Source organism: Carassius auratus, chromosome 12, assembly GCF_003368295.1.
Source record: "Carassius auratus strain Wakin chromosome 12, ASM336829v1, whole genome shotgun sequence".
In the NCBI taxonomy this organism is placed as follows: Eukaryota; Metazoa; Chordata; class Actinopteri; order Cypriniformes; family Cyprinidae; genus Carassius; species Carassius auratus.
In genome coordinates, this window is record NC_039254.1 from 183113 (window position 1) to 201771 (window position 18659).

At 35.5% G+C, this 18659-nt stretch overlaps 1 protein-coding gene across 1 annotated transcript in view; it reads left to right on the forward strand.

The window, feature by feature from the left end:
* Positions 1-18264, forward strand: part of LOC113112136 (disintegrin and metalloproteinase domain-containing protein 12-like) — a 63633-nt gene extending 45369 nt beyond the window's left edge. The window contains exons 15-25 of the mRNA XM_026277593.1: positions 715-804; positions 1351-1546; positions 1629-1737; positions 3108-3306; positions 4341-4418; positions 7144-7252; positions 7344-7479; positions 8411-8555; positions 10668-10874; positions 13883-14037; positions 15001-18264. Coding sequence (XP_026133378.1) covers positions 715-804; positions 1351-1546; positions 1629-1737; positions 3108-3306; positions 4341-4418; positions 7144-7252; positions 7344-7479; positions 8411-8555; positions 10668-10874; positions 13883-14037; positions 15001-15070 — 1494 coding nt within the window. The 3' untranslated portion in view covers positions 15071-18264. The remainder of the gene's footprint in view (positions 1-714; positions 805-1350; positions 1547-1628; positions 1738-3107; positions 3307-4340; positions 4419-7143; positions 7253-7343; positions 7480-8410; positions 8556-10667; positions 10875-13882; positions 14038-15000) is intronic.
* The last annotated feature ends 395 nt before the right edge of the window (positions 18265-18659 follow it).

Consider the following 18659-nt stretch of genomic DNA (forward strand, 5'->3'; position numbering starts at 1 on the left):
CATATGTGCCACACTTTTCACACTCTCCAGTGAGTCATGCATTATTAGCAGTCGCTCCTCCAAATCTGAAATAAACAGTGTTTTCTGTGACCACGCTGTGAGAAGAAGCACGAGAATGAGATGCATGTGTCACGCTGGACCAGGAGATTTTGCGAGGGCCGCAGAGGAAAAGCTTTTGTATGTGTCTGAGAACTTCAGGTGTTTCCTGAGGGTTTAAATCTGTTCATTGATGTCTTTGTTGAAATGTTGCTGGCGGTGCAGAATGCATAGCAAAAAGATACAATGTTTGTGTCTGTGCATTCGTCAACAATGCTCATGTTCAATTTATGAATTTCCACAGAGCCAGCAGTCAGAGAAAAACATCTGGGAAATTATTAAGACACGATTCTTACACATATGCAAATGTGCTTGAGTCACATCTCGATTAGAAAAAAAAAATACTTATTTAGGAAGTCTCTTCTGCTCACCAAGGCTGCATTTATTTGATCAAAAATACAGTAAAAATGTGAAATTATTGCAATTTAAAATTGCAATTGCTTTTAGAATTTAATTTGAATTTACTCCTGTGATCAAAGCTGTATATTCAGCATCATTCCTCCAGTCTTCAGTGTCACATGATCTTCAGAAATCATTCTAATATGCTGATTTGCGGCTCCAAAAAACATTTCTGCTATTATCAATGTTGTACAGTTGTATGAATGTGTGCCTCTGTAGGAGTGTCTGAATCCCTGCTGTAATGCCAGTACATGCACACTGAAGGAGGAAGCTGTATGTGCACATGGACAGTGCTGTGAAAACTGTCAGGTAACGTTTGACGTTCATCATAATTGTTCATCTTTAATTTTTCGCTGTCTTTAATATCTTGTTAATTTCATGTACTTAAAATTGTGCGGCAAATTACATTTATTTTATGCATTTAATTATGCACTTTATACATTTAACATTTATTTAGAAAATGTAATAAATGTTGCGTTATTTTAATGTTACTTAATATAATATTTATAATATATTAAATATTACCATATTATATTCATATGAATATTTACTTAAATTAAATCACTGTTCAATATGTGTTTTATATGTCAATGCATCTTTTTCACATTTCTATGTTTTTGTTTTTAAAAATAGTAATGTCAACAAAAGTACGTAGGCTATTAAACCACCTTAAATACCAAATGTATATATATTTGTAGTGCATATTTCTCTAAAACAATCAAATGTATTTATTTTTTAGAATAAAATGCACTGATAAATCAATTACAATAAAACCAGGAACATTAAGAGAAACGTAAACTGTTATTTTGTTTTGGATGAAAGGACTTAAGTAGTCTTCATGTGTTTGTTGTGTAGCTGAAGCCTGCAGGGACTCCGTGCCGTGAGTCCAGTAACTCCTGTGATCTGCCGGAGTTTTGCACAGGTGCCGATCCTCACTGTCCCGCTAATGTCTACCTGCACGACGGACACACCTGTCAGGGTGTGGATGGACACTGTTACAACGGCATCTGCCAGACACACGAGCAGCAGTGCATCACACTGTGGGGACAGGGTGAGGACAGCGCCACCCGCAGGCCTGGAGGAACCTCAATACTTCATCAGTATATGTGAAAAACATTGTGTGTGTTTAACAGGTGCAAAACCAGCTCCAGGAATCTGTTTCGAAAGAGTCAACTCGGCGGGAGATCCATATGGAAACTGTGGAAAAGATGCAAAGGGATCGTTTGCCAAATGTGAAGCGCGGTAAGAGAAAATTCGTAATACAATTTTTTTATGCAGCATTGCATCGATGGCAAACACATTTATATAGAAAAATAAATAAATAAAATGGTTTTGTTGTCGTTTTATAAGGCGACTTTTAAAATTTGTATTGGGCTATTATAAATTCAAACAATGTATTCACAATTATGTAGCATAATATATTGGCAAAGCAATGGTTAATTTTACTAAATAGGTAGGTTCCATTGTGACAACTTGCCCCACACAAACAAATGATGCGATAATGAAATGTTCTATAGCTTTGGGTCTTTAAGGTGCGTGTAAAATAAATTAAAAACTAAATAAAGAAACATTCACTGGTGTGAAGAGTGTGACAACTAGCCCCGGTCTCTCACACAGTGGGGTGTGGAGCTGGCATCATCAGGTGCATGTTTTATATTCCAGCAGATGACTATTGAATTTGCTGCAAAATAAATGATTGTTTATTACAGATTTAAAAATAAAAATAAAAATAGCTTTTAGTCAGTGCATTTAGAAAATCTAAATTGACTTCTGAGGTGTGTTTATTCAGGTCTTTGAGTGTTTTTCTTCAAAAATTTTAGATTTAAATTACATTTTAAATGAATTTCTCTCATCAGTTTCTTCCCATCCTGTTCTTTATTGACTGACTGTCTCTCTCTCTCTCTCACACACACACACACACACACACACAGGGATGAATGTGCTGAGAAATCAAACAGCCAGACAATTAACAACACAGGTCTTTCAAAGAAAGAGAACGCAAGCTTATTGAAAATGTCAGAGTAATTTGCATATGCAGGTAACACCTGTCATATATTTAGTTTTAATTGAGCTCAGATTGGCTGTTTTATTTAGTGCTTCACGGATCATATCCTCAATGTAGTAATTACTTTAATGACAGTGGACAGACGGAGAGAGAAAGGGTTTCGGCCGCTAATGACTCTTTATTTTGGCCAAAGGGACTCTTGCCACGTTCTGTCTGTCACTTTCTTTCTTTTTTTGGACGCGACTGCGTGAGAAACTGCCCTGTGAATGCAGTAATTGGTCTTTGTTGGAGAAGATGCCTCATTATTTCTCTGTGTTTTGGCCGCATTGGAATCAAAGATGTATTTCCCATTACCACGATCCACACTTCAGCGCTGTGAAAACACTGCAGATGTGTCAGTCTGGGAAACACTCGGATTCATAACATGGGAACTGTTAGCGGCTGGAAACTTTGATCTGAATTTTTTATAAGTTCACAATCCCAAATTGGGTTACAGGTCTGTTTGGACAGCAGGGAAAAAACAAGGTTAAGTGTAAAATGCCATTTTTTTTTTATTAATTAAAATGAAACAATGCCTTTTAAAGCGTTTGCTCCTGTTGTTTTCCAGAGATGCTAAATGTGGGAAGATCCAGTGTCAGGGTGGAGCCAATCGGCCGGTGATTGGCACCAATGCCGTCTCAATAGAGACCAATATCCCGCTCCAGGAAGGAGGACGAATCCTCTGCCGAGGGACTCATGTGTACCTGGGAGACGACATGCCGGATCCGGGCCTCGTGCTTACTGGCACCAAGTGTGGAGAAAACATGGTAAAGAGAGTAATTAAACAAGCTTATTAAATGTAACTCATGTAGATCCACAACATCAGGGCTGCAGAATGGGTTACATTTAAATTAAATTGTGTTGCTACGTGGTTTCTAGAGTAATCTGAATGAAGCTGGAGCTTATGTGTGGATTACATTTAACTGATGCTTTGTGTTAACTTTATAGTCACTTTAGTCTTACTTTGGGATGTTCTCAAAGCTAAAAATGATAATAAATCATGATTCATTGTTGTTTTAATGGATAGCTAGTCTTTTCTAATAATTATTATAAGTATTTATTTGAATATTATTTATTTGCTCGCTAGAATTGAATTCCAATAGCATTTTACTTGTGGATTTTGTTTCATAAATAAAAAAAAAATAGCTTTTTTTTTTAGCTCAAATATTTTTTATCATATTATTTACTAACTACATGTGTTCTAGTTAAATGTGCTGAAATTGGGCCAGACATCATATTTATATCTACATTAGGCTCATTATAGGTTTACTAAACACATATTTATATGTAAAAAAAAAAAAAAAATTATAATAATCCTGATATGCCTAGAATAGTGTATTATGAAACATGTCAAACATCACAAATGTCGTTGTATACACAGTTCGCATTTTACCTCAATCCATAGTTTATTTCTGACCCTGATATGACATCATTACAATTCATTCATAATTTGGTGTCATGCAAAAGTAAAATGCAATATCTGCATGTTTGGTCAAAATTGAGTTGTGAATGAAATCAGGCTTGTTAACTAAGGAAAGAATTGCCTCATTTGTCACATCCTGACATAATTGGAAATAACCCTGACATCATAGTATTAATAAAATGAGGTTAAGTGAAGCAGTAAATGTGTGTGACACATGTACAGTATGAGACACTTTTGCACTGTTTGGATGGAGTTGAGCTGTCAATCATCACTGACTGACAGAACTAAATAAAGTGTGTGTGTGTGTGTGTGTGTGTGTGTGTGTGTGTGTGTGTGTGTGTGTGTGTGTGTGTGTGTGTGTGTGTGTGTGTTCTGTAGATGTGTATAAACAGACAGTGTCAGAACATCAGTGTGCTCGGGGTTCACGACTGTTCGGCCAAGTGCAGCGGACACGGGGTGAGTTTATATCTGACTGTCTTTACACTTTAACTCAGAAGTATTTCAGGAAGGTTGGTGGACAGGATTTCACACAGGCTTCAAGCAGCCCAGAAATCCATCTGAACCTATAATGGGACAGTTTCATCTCCATGGACCTACATACAGTCTAGAAATCTTCTTGATAAGACGAGGAATCTGAATCTAATGTGACACTCACGTCAGGATTACCATAATTACACGATGACAGCTCGTCTTCATGTCCTCCGTCTCATAAATGATTCATTTCTATGGCCACACTCATAACGCCAAACTGGGCTTAGTGTGATTTCTTTTAATTATGATGGCAAAGTGCATGACTACATGATGAATTCAGGTCAAATTCGTATGTAGAGCGCACATTGTCTTAAAGCAGCTTTACAGAAAATCATGTATTTTTCCTTCTTCATTATGTGGGATACTGAAAACTTTCCTTCCTACATTTCTGTATCATCTTTTCATGTAAAATGAAAGCATTTTATTTCCATTCATCAATTAAATTGAGGTCATAACTTAATACAAACAAACACAAAATGTAAAGAATTTATTTTAATTATAAAAAATAAAATAAAAGAATAAAACTAAAAAGAAAATTAATATAACTCCTTATTTTTTATTATTTCAATTTTTTCTTGAGATTGAATGATGATCTGTATGTGTTTTTTGAGATTCACCTAGTAAACCCTTAATTTAATTGCTAAATGGAAATGTTATGATAATTTGGCATGCACACTTTGGCCCCCAATTCTCATTAGCACTAATTAATCATGATTTAAATCAGCGTTGTGTCATGTTTTCCTGTACAGCACATCTAAATCTCTTTAAAACAAGATTGATTTAGCAAAACTGCATAAAGCGGGACTTGTTTTTAGACGTTTGGATATTTTGGTGGTTTTCACATTGAATCAAACTCAGAGCTTTAATGAACATTTGAGCTTCCAGCTCGTAATTACATGTCTGAACATAATGTGAATGATTTTCGCAAGTTAGAAGATTATAGTAATTCCTTTTTGCTGTTGTTGTTGTTGTTATACATTTTGAATGAATGGCAGGATACATTATGATTTCAAATGAACATAATTATCGCAATTTTACTTTGACTTGCATGCAACTAAAAGCCACTGAGGACCTTGATTTAAAGTCATTCTCTGTCATTTAAGACTTGCTTAGATTTAATAGAAGTAAGTAAAAATGCAAATGTAATTCAGGCTGATCTGATGTACAAGTTTGATTAATTAATGCTGGCAGGTGTCAAAGTTAATGATGGGTCCTGGTTGGAAAGCTTCTTTTTCACATGGTGATAGTTTTACATGTTTACATTGTCTGCAAGAATCCTCGCTTTTTAAAATCTTCATTTAATTAAGCGAAGCGTGTATAGATTACAGTAAAAATGAGTCCAGATGAGGTCTGTGTAAATACAGAGGGGTGAAACCTGACAGAGCGAATGTGTTTTAGCTCCAGCATTATGACGGACATCACGATGAACGCAGTCTTCGTGAAAAACAGGTGCGATTGGTTACAGGTTTGTGCAGATAGTGAGAAACAGATAGTGGAAGTCCATGAATGAGCTCATGAATCTCCAGATTAGATCAAGATGTCCCTCTGAGTACAACATCTGCGGCTCATCAGCGCCAAGAGAGAGAAGAACCAGAAACTAATGCTGCCAAATGGAGGAAAGAGGAAGTGTTTTGGTAGATGATGAGGAGGTGCACTTACAGACTTACAGCACGCAGGACATGATGACTGCTCAACACACACACAGACCAGAAACACATGATACTGGCAAAGTTGGATACTCAGTATTTTCCTTCTTATATTCTGTGTTGTGTTAATGTTTATAAAATGAATGTATTTCCATCGAGCAATTACATTGAGGGTTTACTAAGGAGGTGAATCACAAGATAGCATGTCTAGGTCAAAACAACATCTATAATATTTGTATATTTTACAATATTAATAGCAATAAAATAATAACAAAAATAAGAATAATAATGCATGTAAAATACAGAATTATAATGTTATATATACATGCATGTGTAAAAAATAAAAGAAATATATAATATAAATATAATATACTGTATGTATAATATAAATATATATATATATATATATATATATATATATATATATATATATATACAGTACAGACCAAAAGTTTGGAAACATTACTATTTTTAATGTTTTTGAAAGAAGTTTCTTCTGCTCATCAAGCTTGCATTTATTTGATCAAAAATACAGAAAAAAAAATGTAATATTGTGAAATATTATTACAACTTAAAATAATAGTTTTCTATTTAAATATCCTTTAAAAAAATAATTTATTCCTGTGATGCAAAGCTGAATTTCCAGCATCATTCCTCCAGCCTTCAGTGTCACATGTAACATCAGTCGATCACATGATCATTTAGAAATCATTCTAATATTCTGATTTATTATGAGTGTTGGAAACTGTTCTGCTGTCTAATATATTTGATCAATAAAAGGTTCAAAAGAACTGCATTTATTCAAAATAATTTTTTTTTTTTTTTTTTTTTTGGCTTTGGCAAAGATACATTTATTCCTTCATTTACACTGGTATGTGCTTTTATCGCTGTTAAAACTTAATTTAAACTCTAAAAGATTTTTCCCGTAATGAAGTATGAATGCAGTGATCATGTGACGGGTCTGACATCACTGCTGTGTTCTTGTGTGTGTGTGTCTCATGCAGGTTTGTAATAATAATATGAACTGTCACTGTGAGTCGCTCTGGGCTCCTCCGTTCTGTGATAAAGCTGGGTTTGGAGGCAGTATGGACAGCGGCCCGATGAGACAGACAGGTATTAAACATGTCTCCGTGACCATTATACTGCTCTTCATCAGCATCTACTCACTGTGTGTGTGTGTGTGTGTGTGTTTCTGTACATGCAGACAGCAGCAGTGTGATGGTGGGCATCCTGGTGGCGTTTCTGTGTCTGCTGTGTGTTGGAATAATCGCGTGCATTAAGAGAAAAACTCTGCTCAGTCTGTTCTTCAGCAATAAGAAGAACACCATTGAAAAACTGAGGTACTAAACTTGCACAGCTGAAATAGACAGTCAGTTTGAAGGTGCATGAGTCCATGCTGTACAGTTTTTGAATTTGTTTTTTCATGACCATTTTTGCTGCATATCTGACCCGCAGAACTAAACAGACAGTATCAAGTGTTGTGATTGGCTGACGTCTGTGTGTTACTACACTTGTTGTGTTAATCAGAGCAAGAAGAGTCCCTTAACTCTGAATATGCTTACTGAGGAGGTGAATCTGAAGAGGAAAATTATTTTCATACCAAATATCTAACGAAAAAAATTATGAAATTGTTTTAGATGAAAGAAAATGAAACTTATTTTTGGACCATTAATATTTTGTGCTGTTGTGACAATGATTACGCATGATTATAATTAGGCATGTTTAATGCTCATTGCACTGCAAATTAATAATGTTTTTAATCAGAAGGTTTGTCTTGTTTTCAAGCAAAGAACATCTAAATGTTCTTAAAGTGAGATCAATTTACTTGCATACAAATTAAAATAATTACTTTATCCCAGCTAACAAAAGATTAGCTTTTGCTAACATTCCCATTATGTTATGTAAACATAATTTCATTTTTTAAAAGCCCTTTTTCTTTGTTATGTGACTCTTAAGGTAACATTGCATTTTTATATTTTAGCAAAAATTATGGGAATGTTACTTTTCAATGTTCTTCGAACATTTTGTAACAAGAAGTATTTTAAAAAAAAATGTAGACGAATGTACAGATTTCGGAACTGTATTAAGCATTATTAAAGATCAGATAAAATTATTGCAAGATGCTATTGCACTATTTTTGTACCTGTGAGAGAACCTTGCTAGAATGTGAAGGTCCGAGGAGGTTCCTTTTTAGATGGGATGTTGTTAAAAATGCACATCATAATTGCGATGTCCTAAACTGGGTATTTGTGTATTTGTGCTTTGCTGCAGATCTGTGGGACCCAACAGACTGAACAGTCCAGTGCACACACTCTCATCTGCTCACACACACACTGGGATTCAAACACACTCCACGTACAGAACGTCTCCTCAGCGTCAGGCTTCTGCTTTACCACAAACAGCCAGCATATATAAGGTGTGTGTCATCCCTCGATCACATGTTGCATGCATATGCACACACACACAGACACAAGCATATGCATATTTCATATTTGTGCATAAACTTGCATGCATATGTGTGTCACTATTTTATTTCTGTACTGAGAGACAATTGCCGTCCATCTCTCACTCACTCAAGAGATGTGTTTTTTTGTTTAATAAAAAGCACAGGAAGACAAAGTGTGCATTCTGCATTTAAAACCTGCTCTTTAGCTGTCACACCACACGAGCGCTCTCAAATGGTTGGAAAATCAGTAGAGACGCCTGTCAGCCAGATGGATTGTGGATGCATTTGTGATCTCAGGGCTGTTGTTGAGTAAAACAGTTAAGATCTGTGATTAGAGGATGTGCAAAGAACCACGACTGACCCCTGTGGTGCACCGGAGAGCCTGCGCTGTGAGAGAGAGAGAGTTTTAACGTCTCTTATGTTCACCAAGGCTGCATTTATGTGATCAGAAAAACAATTTGAAATATTACTACAATTGAAAATATCTGTTTTCTTTGTGAATAGGTAATTATTCCTGTGATGCAAAACTGAATTTTGATCAATACAGTCTTCAGTAATACATGATCATTCTAATCTGATTTGCTGTTCAAGAAATAGTGCTTTTGTGCTGCTTCATATTTTAATTGAAACCGATATTTTTAGTTTTAGGATACTTTGAAGAATAGAAAGTGAAAAAATGAAAAACAAATTATTTTGTAACATTATAAATGTCTTTAGTCTCACTTTTGATCTATGTAATGAATCCTTGCTGCATGAAAGTATAATTTCTTATATATATATATATATATATATATATATATATATATATATATATATATATATTTGAATAATTTTTACATTATTTTCTCACTCCAAACCTGTATTGGCTTTTTTTCTTATGTGGGACACAAAATAAGATATTATGAAGAAATGTTAATGCTGCTCTTTAACATTATTAATATAGTGACAAAAAAATTACAAAAGAAACACCGTGATAAGTAGCTACTATATTCTGAAGATTTTAGAAAGTGGATGAAATTTAAGTAGTTTTTCAATGATAATATCTTACATGTAGAATTTAAATCTTTTTTCCACTTCACTTCATTTCATCAAATAAAATACAGGTTTGAAGCAACTTAAAGGTGAGTAAATGAACTGTTATTTTAAGAGCGGCTGCAGTATCTGGTCCTCGTAATGTGTGACGGTAATAAAGATAGATAGAGGATGTAGGTCTGTTTGATGTTAGGCAAGGTGAGGTTATACAGACACACACATACAGTTTTTGTTCTTGTTACATCTGGCTGCAGGTCAAGAGCTCAAAACAGCTCTGATGTGCGAGTGTGTGCTCATATGCAACTAATTTGTATCATTTAAAAACGATAGCTCAGCCAAAAATGAGTCACCATTTACTCAGCTGCATGTTGATCCAAATCTGTATGACCTTCTCTTTTTCTGTGGAGCACAGAAGGAAACGTTATTCAGATTGTTCTAGCTGCTCTTTCTCATACTGAAGGGTGCTCTCTCATGCTCCAAAAATGACATTAAACTCAATAAATACACTATTAAAATGATTCGTGCACTTTGTTCCAGATCTTCTAAAGCCACTGTAGTATCTCAGTTGCAAGAGTGATGTTATTTCAAAATAAAAATAAAATATTTAAATTAAAATAAAATAAAAATGTTCGATGGAAAAACCTAATCTCAAAAATAAAAAAATAATAGAAATGTTGCAATTGCCAATAAGTGAGATTAAATAAATTGAAGAACTAAAATAAAAATAAATTAAAGCTAAATAGAAATATTATAAAACAAACAAAAAATAACAAATGCACATACCTAAATTATGAATTTTTGTCAATTTTTTTAAAATCTAAAACTAAATTCTAAAAATGACTCAAATAAATGTGACTATCTGATGATTTACATATTATTTTTGTTTACATACATTCATTGTTAAAGCAGCTTGAACATTCTGCCCAACGTCTCATTTTGTGTTTCAATTTGTGTGAATTCTGCTTTACTGCATTGTGCATGCTGTATGTTGAAATATTCACTGAGATATTCATTGCCAGTCAAACCTGATGTTTACCCGTGTCTCTGTAGCCCCAGTCTCCTCTCCAGACGGTGGACTCTGTGGTCCCGTCTCATGGTCTCCGCCGTCTGCCCCCGTGCCCTCCGCTCCACCTCTCTCACCCGCTGCCGCTGGCACACACACACTCGTCTCCACCCAGAGCCCCTCCACCGGCACACACACACACATCCGCTCCACCAGCGGGAACGGCCGGCCAAAACGTCTGCAAGATCGCAAGGGTGAGTGCAAATCACCAACACTGCAGGCGTTGCATACTGTTTATTAAACAAGACTGGGTGTTTTGAGTGGCAGCTTGGGCATTCGTAAGGTGTTCTGGGTGGTTATTAGGGTGTTATGTAGTTACTAGTGGTTTTTGGTGATTGCTATGCGTTGTTGTTCTTCTAGGAGGGTATTTTTAGGTGTTTGTCTCTAGATTTCAGTGTGTGTCTTTGAGATTTTCTGACCTGTTTTATCATTCAGCAGGTGAAAATTTCAGGTGTCTGATACTGAGAAAAATAACATCACATTGATTTTGTTACTTAGCATTGGGGGTTTGTTCAAATCTATAACTATGAGCAATCGTACCACTCATAATAACATTGTGTACACTTCTATACATGTCAGCAGGTTCATTGTACTTTACTGATTTCATTTATTTTTATCGCTCTCTCATTCCCCAGCAGTGTTGCAATGGCGAGATAGAGCTGATTTTTAATGCACACTGTAGTATTTTATAATAGTTTTACGGTTTAATGTTGGCGCTCCAGTGGTGTGGACAGGCCTCTTTCATTAGAGCTCAGAGTCGTGTTAAATCTCAAGTGTGTTCAGAGGTTCATGCAATCCAAAGAAAATGCAGGGTGAAGCCTCTGGTCAGCCAATAAAAGACTGAGCGAGTCCATCAGAATGGAAAGGAAACTCAAGGTTTTGACATTGCTTAAAATAGTCTGCCTCAGACAGATTGACTCAAACTTGATTTCAAAATGCATTGCTGTGTGCTATAGGTCATTGATCGGCTTGTGTTCAATGAAATATTTTGACTTCTAAACTCACTTTTTATGTCTTCTGACACAATATCTTGGAATTATGTTTATTTTGGGTGTTCCCTCAGTGTGTATTGATGCATGCAATTAATCAGCATGTTATTTCATTATTTAGATTAAGAAATGTACGGTCCTAATAGACCAATTTTGGGTAGAAGTCAGAAAAACATTTGTAACAAGTGGAGGGAAACGGGTAAAATCAATGGAATAAGATACAAAAAAATTATTGTGCCTTTGGATGTCAAAATCAGAATGCAAATAATTTTAATAGAATCCTGTCGTCAAAGATGCTGTTTGAAGCTAAACACAGATGTTTAAACAGACAGACTAGCTGAAAACTGCTACTTTAAAAACAATAGGTCATAATATTCACATAATGTAGTTCACATTTTATTTGCCCTACAGTTACAGCATGAAATACTATTTAAATCTATTACTATTAATATTTTACATAACATTAGCTTATTTTATCTCACAATTCAGATTTTTTCTTGCAAATGCAAGTTTTTATCTTCTAGTTGGGACTTTATAAATGTATTTAATTTAACAATTGCAAGTTTGTCAATTCTGAGCAAAAAAGGCCAGAAGTGTGGAGTATAAACTCATGATTCGTTTCCGAGGGGAGAAGAGAGAATGACGAGTGAATTGTGAGAAAAATTTTGAATTGCTAACCTCAAAATTATCTTTGTTTTACCCTTTTATTCCATGGCTTCCATATACTGATACTTTAAGACTGTCCTTTTCTGCCAGATAGGCTCCACCCACAAAAAAACTCGCAAACACAGAAACTGTACAAACGTCTAAAAGTAACGTTCACATTTAAATTCATTTAAGCATCTCTAACATCTGCAGTCAAGGTAATGATGTTGTTTATTAACCTCAGGAGGACACTTCAACACCAGCTGAATAATAATCTTAATTGCTCTCCCATTTGTTAAAATCTTACTAAAAGAGGCTGACGACAAAAAACTGAAAATGTGCATTAAATAACAATGGCTAGAATGGAGAGGTCATCTGTCTCAGACGAGGTTCTTTAAATGCAGTGTCTGTGCCTGTTCTTTGGTAAATCATAGCAATTTGTTGTTTTGTCCCAAAAAAATCTTAAAAAAAGAGTCTTTGTATGTTTTATAAGATGACATGTGGATGGATGGCTTGCAGGATGAGGAAGAGAATGCATAGGTGAAAATGAGCCGAACCCTTTCAAGGAAAAACAAAAGGCACAACACAAAACTTGCTAAAACATGACCTCATAAGACTTTAAAATGTAGTGTTCTTTGGCGGGTTTTGGTTTCAGCAAGATGGGCTTTCTTGAACATTTATATCGGTTTTGGGGGTTTTGCATTGATGCATTTAGCAGGTGCCTTTAACCAAAAAGTGGTCACTAGGGGTTTAAGGAGGTTGATAGGGTGCTGCTAGATTGTTCTGCGTAATTGCTGGGGCACTTGCTGAATAAAAGTAAAAATGTATTTTAAAAAACAATTGTACAGACCACAAACTTTTGAACAACAATGTAATATTAAATGAGATGATGAACAGAAGACCTGGGGTCTCAGATGTCCACCGTCACCGTGACCTCAGGCTGTTTCATTAGCTAGAAGTGTGTGTGTGTGTGTTTGTGTGTGTGTGTGCGTGCGTGCGTGCGTGTGTGTGTCTGAGATCTGGCAGGTCATTCATCGCTGATTCAGCTCTTCAAAACTTTCTGCTGGGGAAGCGTTAGCGAGGAGACACATGAGAGTCCCTCCATTCAAACTTTCTCAAGACCTTTTTATCAGCCACAAAAAAACAAAGAGCGTCTGTCATCAGCAATCATGCAACGCTTGAGATATGAGCAGTTCAGAGCAATTCAGCTTCATATTGAAATGTAAAGGATAGATGTGAAATCATGTGTGGATTTCTGTGGAGATGAGAGAGAACGAGGAGCAGATGGAGAGCAGGTAGCAGGTTATCATTACCTCATAGTCAGTGTGTAGATTGGGAACATATGAACGTGTCACATGACCCCCGGAGAGAGTCCCAATGGCAGCAGTGAAGCCACGCAATGTTAAATAAGCTTGTACTGCCCTCTGGTGGACAAAAGAAAGGAACTAGTATTTCTCAGTAGTTGGTCAGTGACTAAAAAGTTAAAGGTCAGTCAGGATTATGGTTTAACCCTATAGTTGTAAAGCCAGTAAGTGTGTAATCATTTCAGTTCCTCAAATTTCTAACAGGCATTCGAGAAGCCCAGTGCACCCCAGAAGCCTCTTCCTGCAGACCCTCTGTGTCGAAACATCCGGGTGATTCGTAACCCTTCGGCCGTGCGACTTCCTGCGCCCATCCCGACCCCAGCCGCCCCGCGACCCACTCCTCACCCACCGCCCTGCAGGTACAGAAACACCCAAGGAACACCTGCCCAAAGTGCCAAATCATTTAAAGCAATAGTTCGCCCAAAAACTTAAATTTGCTGAAGACTTAATCACCCTCAAGCCATCTAGGATGTAGATGAGTTTGTTTCTTCATCAGATTTGGAGAAATGTAGCATTGCATCAGTGTCTTGTCAATGGATGCTCTGCAGTGAATGGGTGCCGTCAGAATGAGAGTCCAAACAGCTGATAAAAACATCACAATAATACACAAGTAATCCAGTTAACATCTGGAGAAGACAAAACTTTGTGATTATAAAAAAACTAATTCATTATCAAGATGTTTCAACTTTAAACTTTTAAATTGATAGCCTGAATGCACTGTTAGTCGCTTTGGATAAAAGCGTCTGCTAAATGCATAAATTAAATTACATTAAATTTTTAATTTAAACCATCGTTTCTGGAAAAAGAAGACCATCTATAATCCGTAGTAATGCTTCCTCCAGTGCACAGATCAAGCACCGTTTACAACCGTTAGACCAAAACAGCTCTAAATAAATATGTAAGTGGATTTTTTAGATGAGAGACAGCCTGAGATGGACTTTTTCACTGGAGGAAGTGTTATTACGGACTCATTAGAAATTATGGATTGAAGATTGTTTTTTTTGTTGTTGTTACAAATAAAGTTTTTGCTTTTCAAGACATGAATTGTTGGACTGGAGTGTTTTTATCAGCTGTTTGGATTCTCATTCTGACGGCACCCATTCACTGCAGAGCATCTGTTGACGAGACACTGATGCAATGCTACATTTCTCCAAATCTGATGAAGAAACAAACTCATCTACATCCTAGATGGCTTGAGGGTGATTAGATTTTTCTTGAATGTCCTGAGGTTGACCAAATTTCAGCAAATTTTCATTTTTGGGAGAACTATTCCTTTAAGAGAGTGTATGCTTTTTTGATTACCTTTATTACCGGACTTGCAGTCCTCCTCCTAAACAGCCGCCCACCCTGCCGAAGCCTCACTTCACCGCTGGAGTGAAGTTCAGCAGCTGAGAGCCGGACAGAAGGGATCTCGTCCCTGGAGACGCTCGCTTTTTGCACTATGAACCTCTGCGGGACACGTGATGATGCGAGGGGTGACCTTTGACCCCAGCGGTGCTCTCCCTCTAAACGGTGCTATGAGTCCAAGCTCAGGTACATGTCACGTGTTATTTATGTCGGTTACGAGCGTATTTATTTGAGCACAGTGCACTGTGGTTGACACTTTCTCAGACGTTTACCTGACTGTCCTTTTGTCGTTGTTGCTATTGTTGTTGTTTTGACTTTTTCTCGACTGTGTACCAGCAGATGAAGACGAGACGTGTTATCTGTGAACATGAACCACGTCACGTGGATGTAAATGGAAACGTGAATTGGGAGTTGATGGTTCTGTGTCTGTGATGTTTTTTGGTATATGAAAAGGGCTTTTTTAACAATTTCATTCAATTTAATGGCCATTTTTATTATATATTTCAGACATACCTGTACATTATTAAACCTGAATTACAGATGCAGAACTTAAGGGATGTTGAAGAAATCTATATAAAAATAATCTCACGATAACATGTCCAGGTCACATTTTATCCCAGATTAAAAGGAACAAAATATTAAATAAAATTTTGCATAAAGTAAAATAATTTTTTAAGGTATCTTGTTTTTCATTCTAAGACAATTAAGCTTGTTTCCCCCTGATATTTTAATTATTTGAATAAATCTGAATATTTTGCTTTTTTATTTAAAATATTAGGCTTTCCATGATGATGCTAATTACTAAAGTATTTTTTATAATAGTAACAAAAATATTTTAAAAAGTAATGAAAATGAAATAAAAATCCAATTTTATTTATATAGCACAAATAAAAGCAAATACTATTAAAAATATTACAATTTAAATGATATATTTGTATTTTATTACTTATTTTTATGCTGCATTTATGGTAATTCGAGTGGAAAACGTGCTTAATTTTTGTCATAGAAATCTTAATGTTAAAATTAAGCATTCGTTACTTTTTCAGTCTCTGAATTTATTTTTGCAAACAAACAAGTTCATTAAGTAATTCTTTAAAAATCATCTGGTCAGGATTATTTTCATTACTGTATTGCAGTAATGAGGAATTAGAAACTGTTTAATCAGTCTTCAAAACAGACTGTCGTACTACTTTTTGATTTTGGGGTGAAATATGACCTGGACTTGCACAGGTTTACAATACTGTGCAGCTGAATAATGTTCTGAATTCACTGCATTCAACTAAACAAGTCTTGTTTCTCTCTCTATTATTTTTTGTTGTTGTTGTTGTTGTTTTTTGAGTCTGAAAACATTTGCAACAAACAATATGCTCCAAATCCAGCTTTTATTGATTTCAAAGCTCGTAAGGATGATCGACAGACACAGATGTTGTGTTCCTGTGACCTGTCGGATGTTCAGATAGACAGTTCGGTCCTTGAGAAGACCTGGACAGAGCTGAGAGCCAGAAAACCAAAACCAGGCCCTGATTTCATGCTCATGCAGCCATATTCTCATAGAAGTCCTTTGAAATAGTTACCGTTGGGAAATGATTAAACAGATTACATGGATTTTCTTTCTTATTGACCCAAATAATGTTGCCACATGGCGCATTAAAAGTGGATTGTGGTTAATGAAAACAGACACATGAATCCTTCTCTAAATAGTCCCATAATCCCTCTGGTCTCCCTCAAACACGCTGTGGTCAGTGGTTTTGAATCGCTGGCAAAGGTTCGTGGGCGATTTGTCAGAGTAAATGAACACAGTGCACTAAAATTATCTGATGTGCACAAAACAGTTTTTGCAGTGATTATGGTCATGATTTACTGTCAAAGGGGTTAAAATGAACACAAATTGTGGTAAAACTTAAAGCCTTTATATATAATGCATTATAAAATTAGTTTTAATGCATTAATTATGCAACTTATAATGCACTGTATGATCTCATGAATAATTGCAACCACAATTTACAATATTTATACAATTATAATACTTATCTATTCATTGTTACACCTTTAGAAAGTATCATGCATTAAAACAAACACATGACAAACAAACCTTCAAATATTATAATAAATTTAACCTTTGGTTACAGTTATTTATGGATAACGGGGAACATTCTGTATATCTTTATTATAGTGCATTATACTTAAAGGCTTTAAGTGTTACTCAAAGTAGCTTTGGTGAGTAAATATGTTCTGCAACTTGCCACTTTGAGGAACTACATATAAGTAATTGTCATAATATGACTAAATTGAATTGCAAGAATGATAGTCTGATGCACAAAAGATTGTAAACAGACATGAAAGCATCTTTTACCAATCAAAATTATACATGCTACCATTCAAAAGTTTGAAGGTTTTTTTTTTTTTTTGTGCACCAAGGCTGAATTTATTTGATCAATATTCTAAAATACTATTACAAATGAAAAATACAATTTTTGTTTAGTCTGAAGTGTCTCCTGATCCTTCAGAAATCATTTTTTCAAATTAACAGAATTTTTGGAATAGAAATCTTTGGTAACATAATGTCACTTTGAGTCAATTTAATGCATCCTTGCTGAATAAAAGTATTAATTTCTCTCTCAAAAAAACGTTTTGAATGGTAATGTATTTTAATAATAAATAATGCAAATTATACACACTTTGCATATTTGACTCTCCATTTGCAGGTTGATGTTTGGCACTAATATACCATGTTTTTATTCAAGTCTTCTCACTTTATAATTTCTTGCCACTGAGCCATTTATGATCTCAAACGTGGGTCTCTTAGGCCTTTATTCTGAAACCTTATGAGTGCCATTATATCTCAGTGTTTACATTGTAAATTCATCTTCATTTACTATATTAGCAAACATCGCGAGTGTCTCGTTGCCTTTTTACAGTGTTAAACCACACAGTGCATTACAGTACGCACAGAGACTGTTCAGATCCAGACGCTGACTTGATGATACGATGATCACGTGTCTCTAGGTTAACTGCCTTGCTTCTTTTAATCACAGTTATTATTCACTTTGATTCACGTTGTATCTGCCCTCAGTAAATCTGCTCATGTAATGCTCTTTACGTTTTTTCTTCAGTGTCACGGGTGTGAACTGCTTTTTTATGATAATTCTTTGATTAATCAAGAAAATGTGAAATAAGATTCTGTACGTTGATGTCTGCAGCACACAAATAACGGTCGGCATAAAGGAATATGAAACCGAGGTGTGGTTTGTCTCATTTCTCTCACTTCTCATCCACAAACAGACTGATGTTTTCTGAAAGAAAGAAGAAATTGAATCAAAGAGCTGATTCATGAGTTGTATCCAGATGAAAAGCATCTACATTTGCACAGCACTAGTTCCAGCCTAAAACAGAGACAAAGTCCAGTCAGATTGGTGAAGCCAAAAAAAAGTGCTTTATGTTTAAAGAATAAGCCAAGAGGAAATTTGCATTGCTCTTTCATAACTCAGATGTCATTTAAGTATTAATTTTGTCTCACATTTCACCTAAAATTAAATTGGAGACATAAAAACAGACATGAAATATAGTTGATGACATAAAACACAATGAATGTGTAGCAAAGCAGATCATTTAGTCTTTGGAAGGATTTGATGAA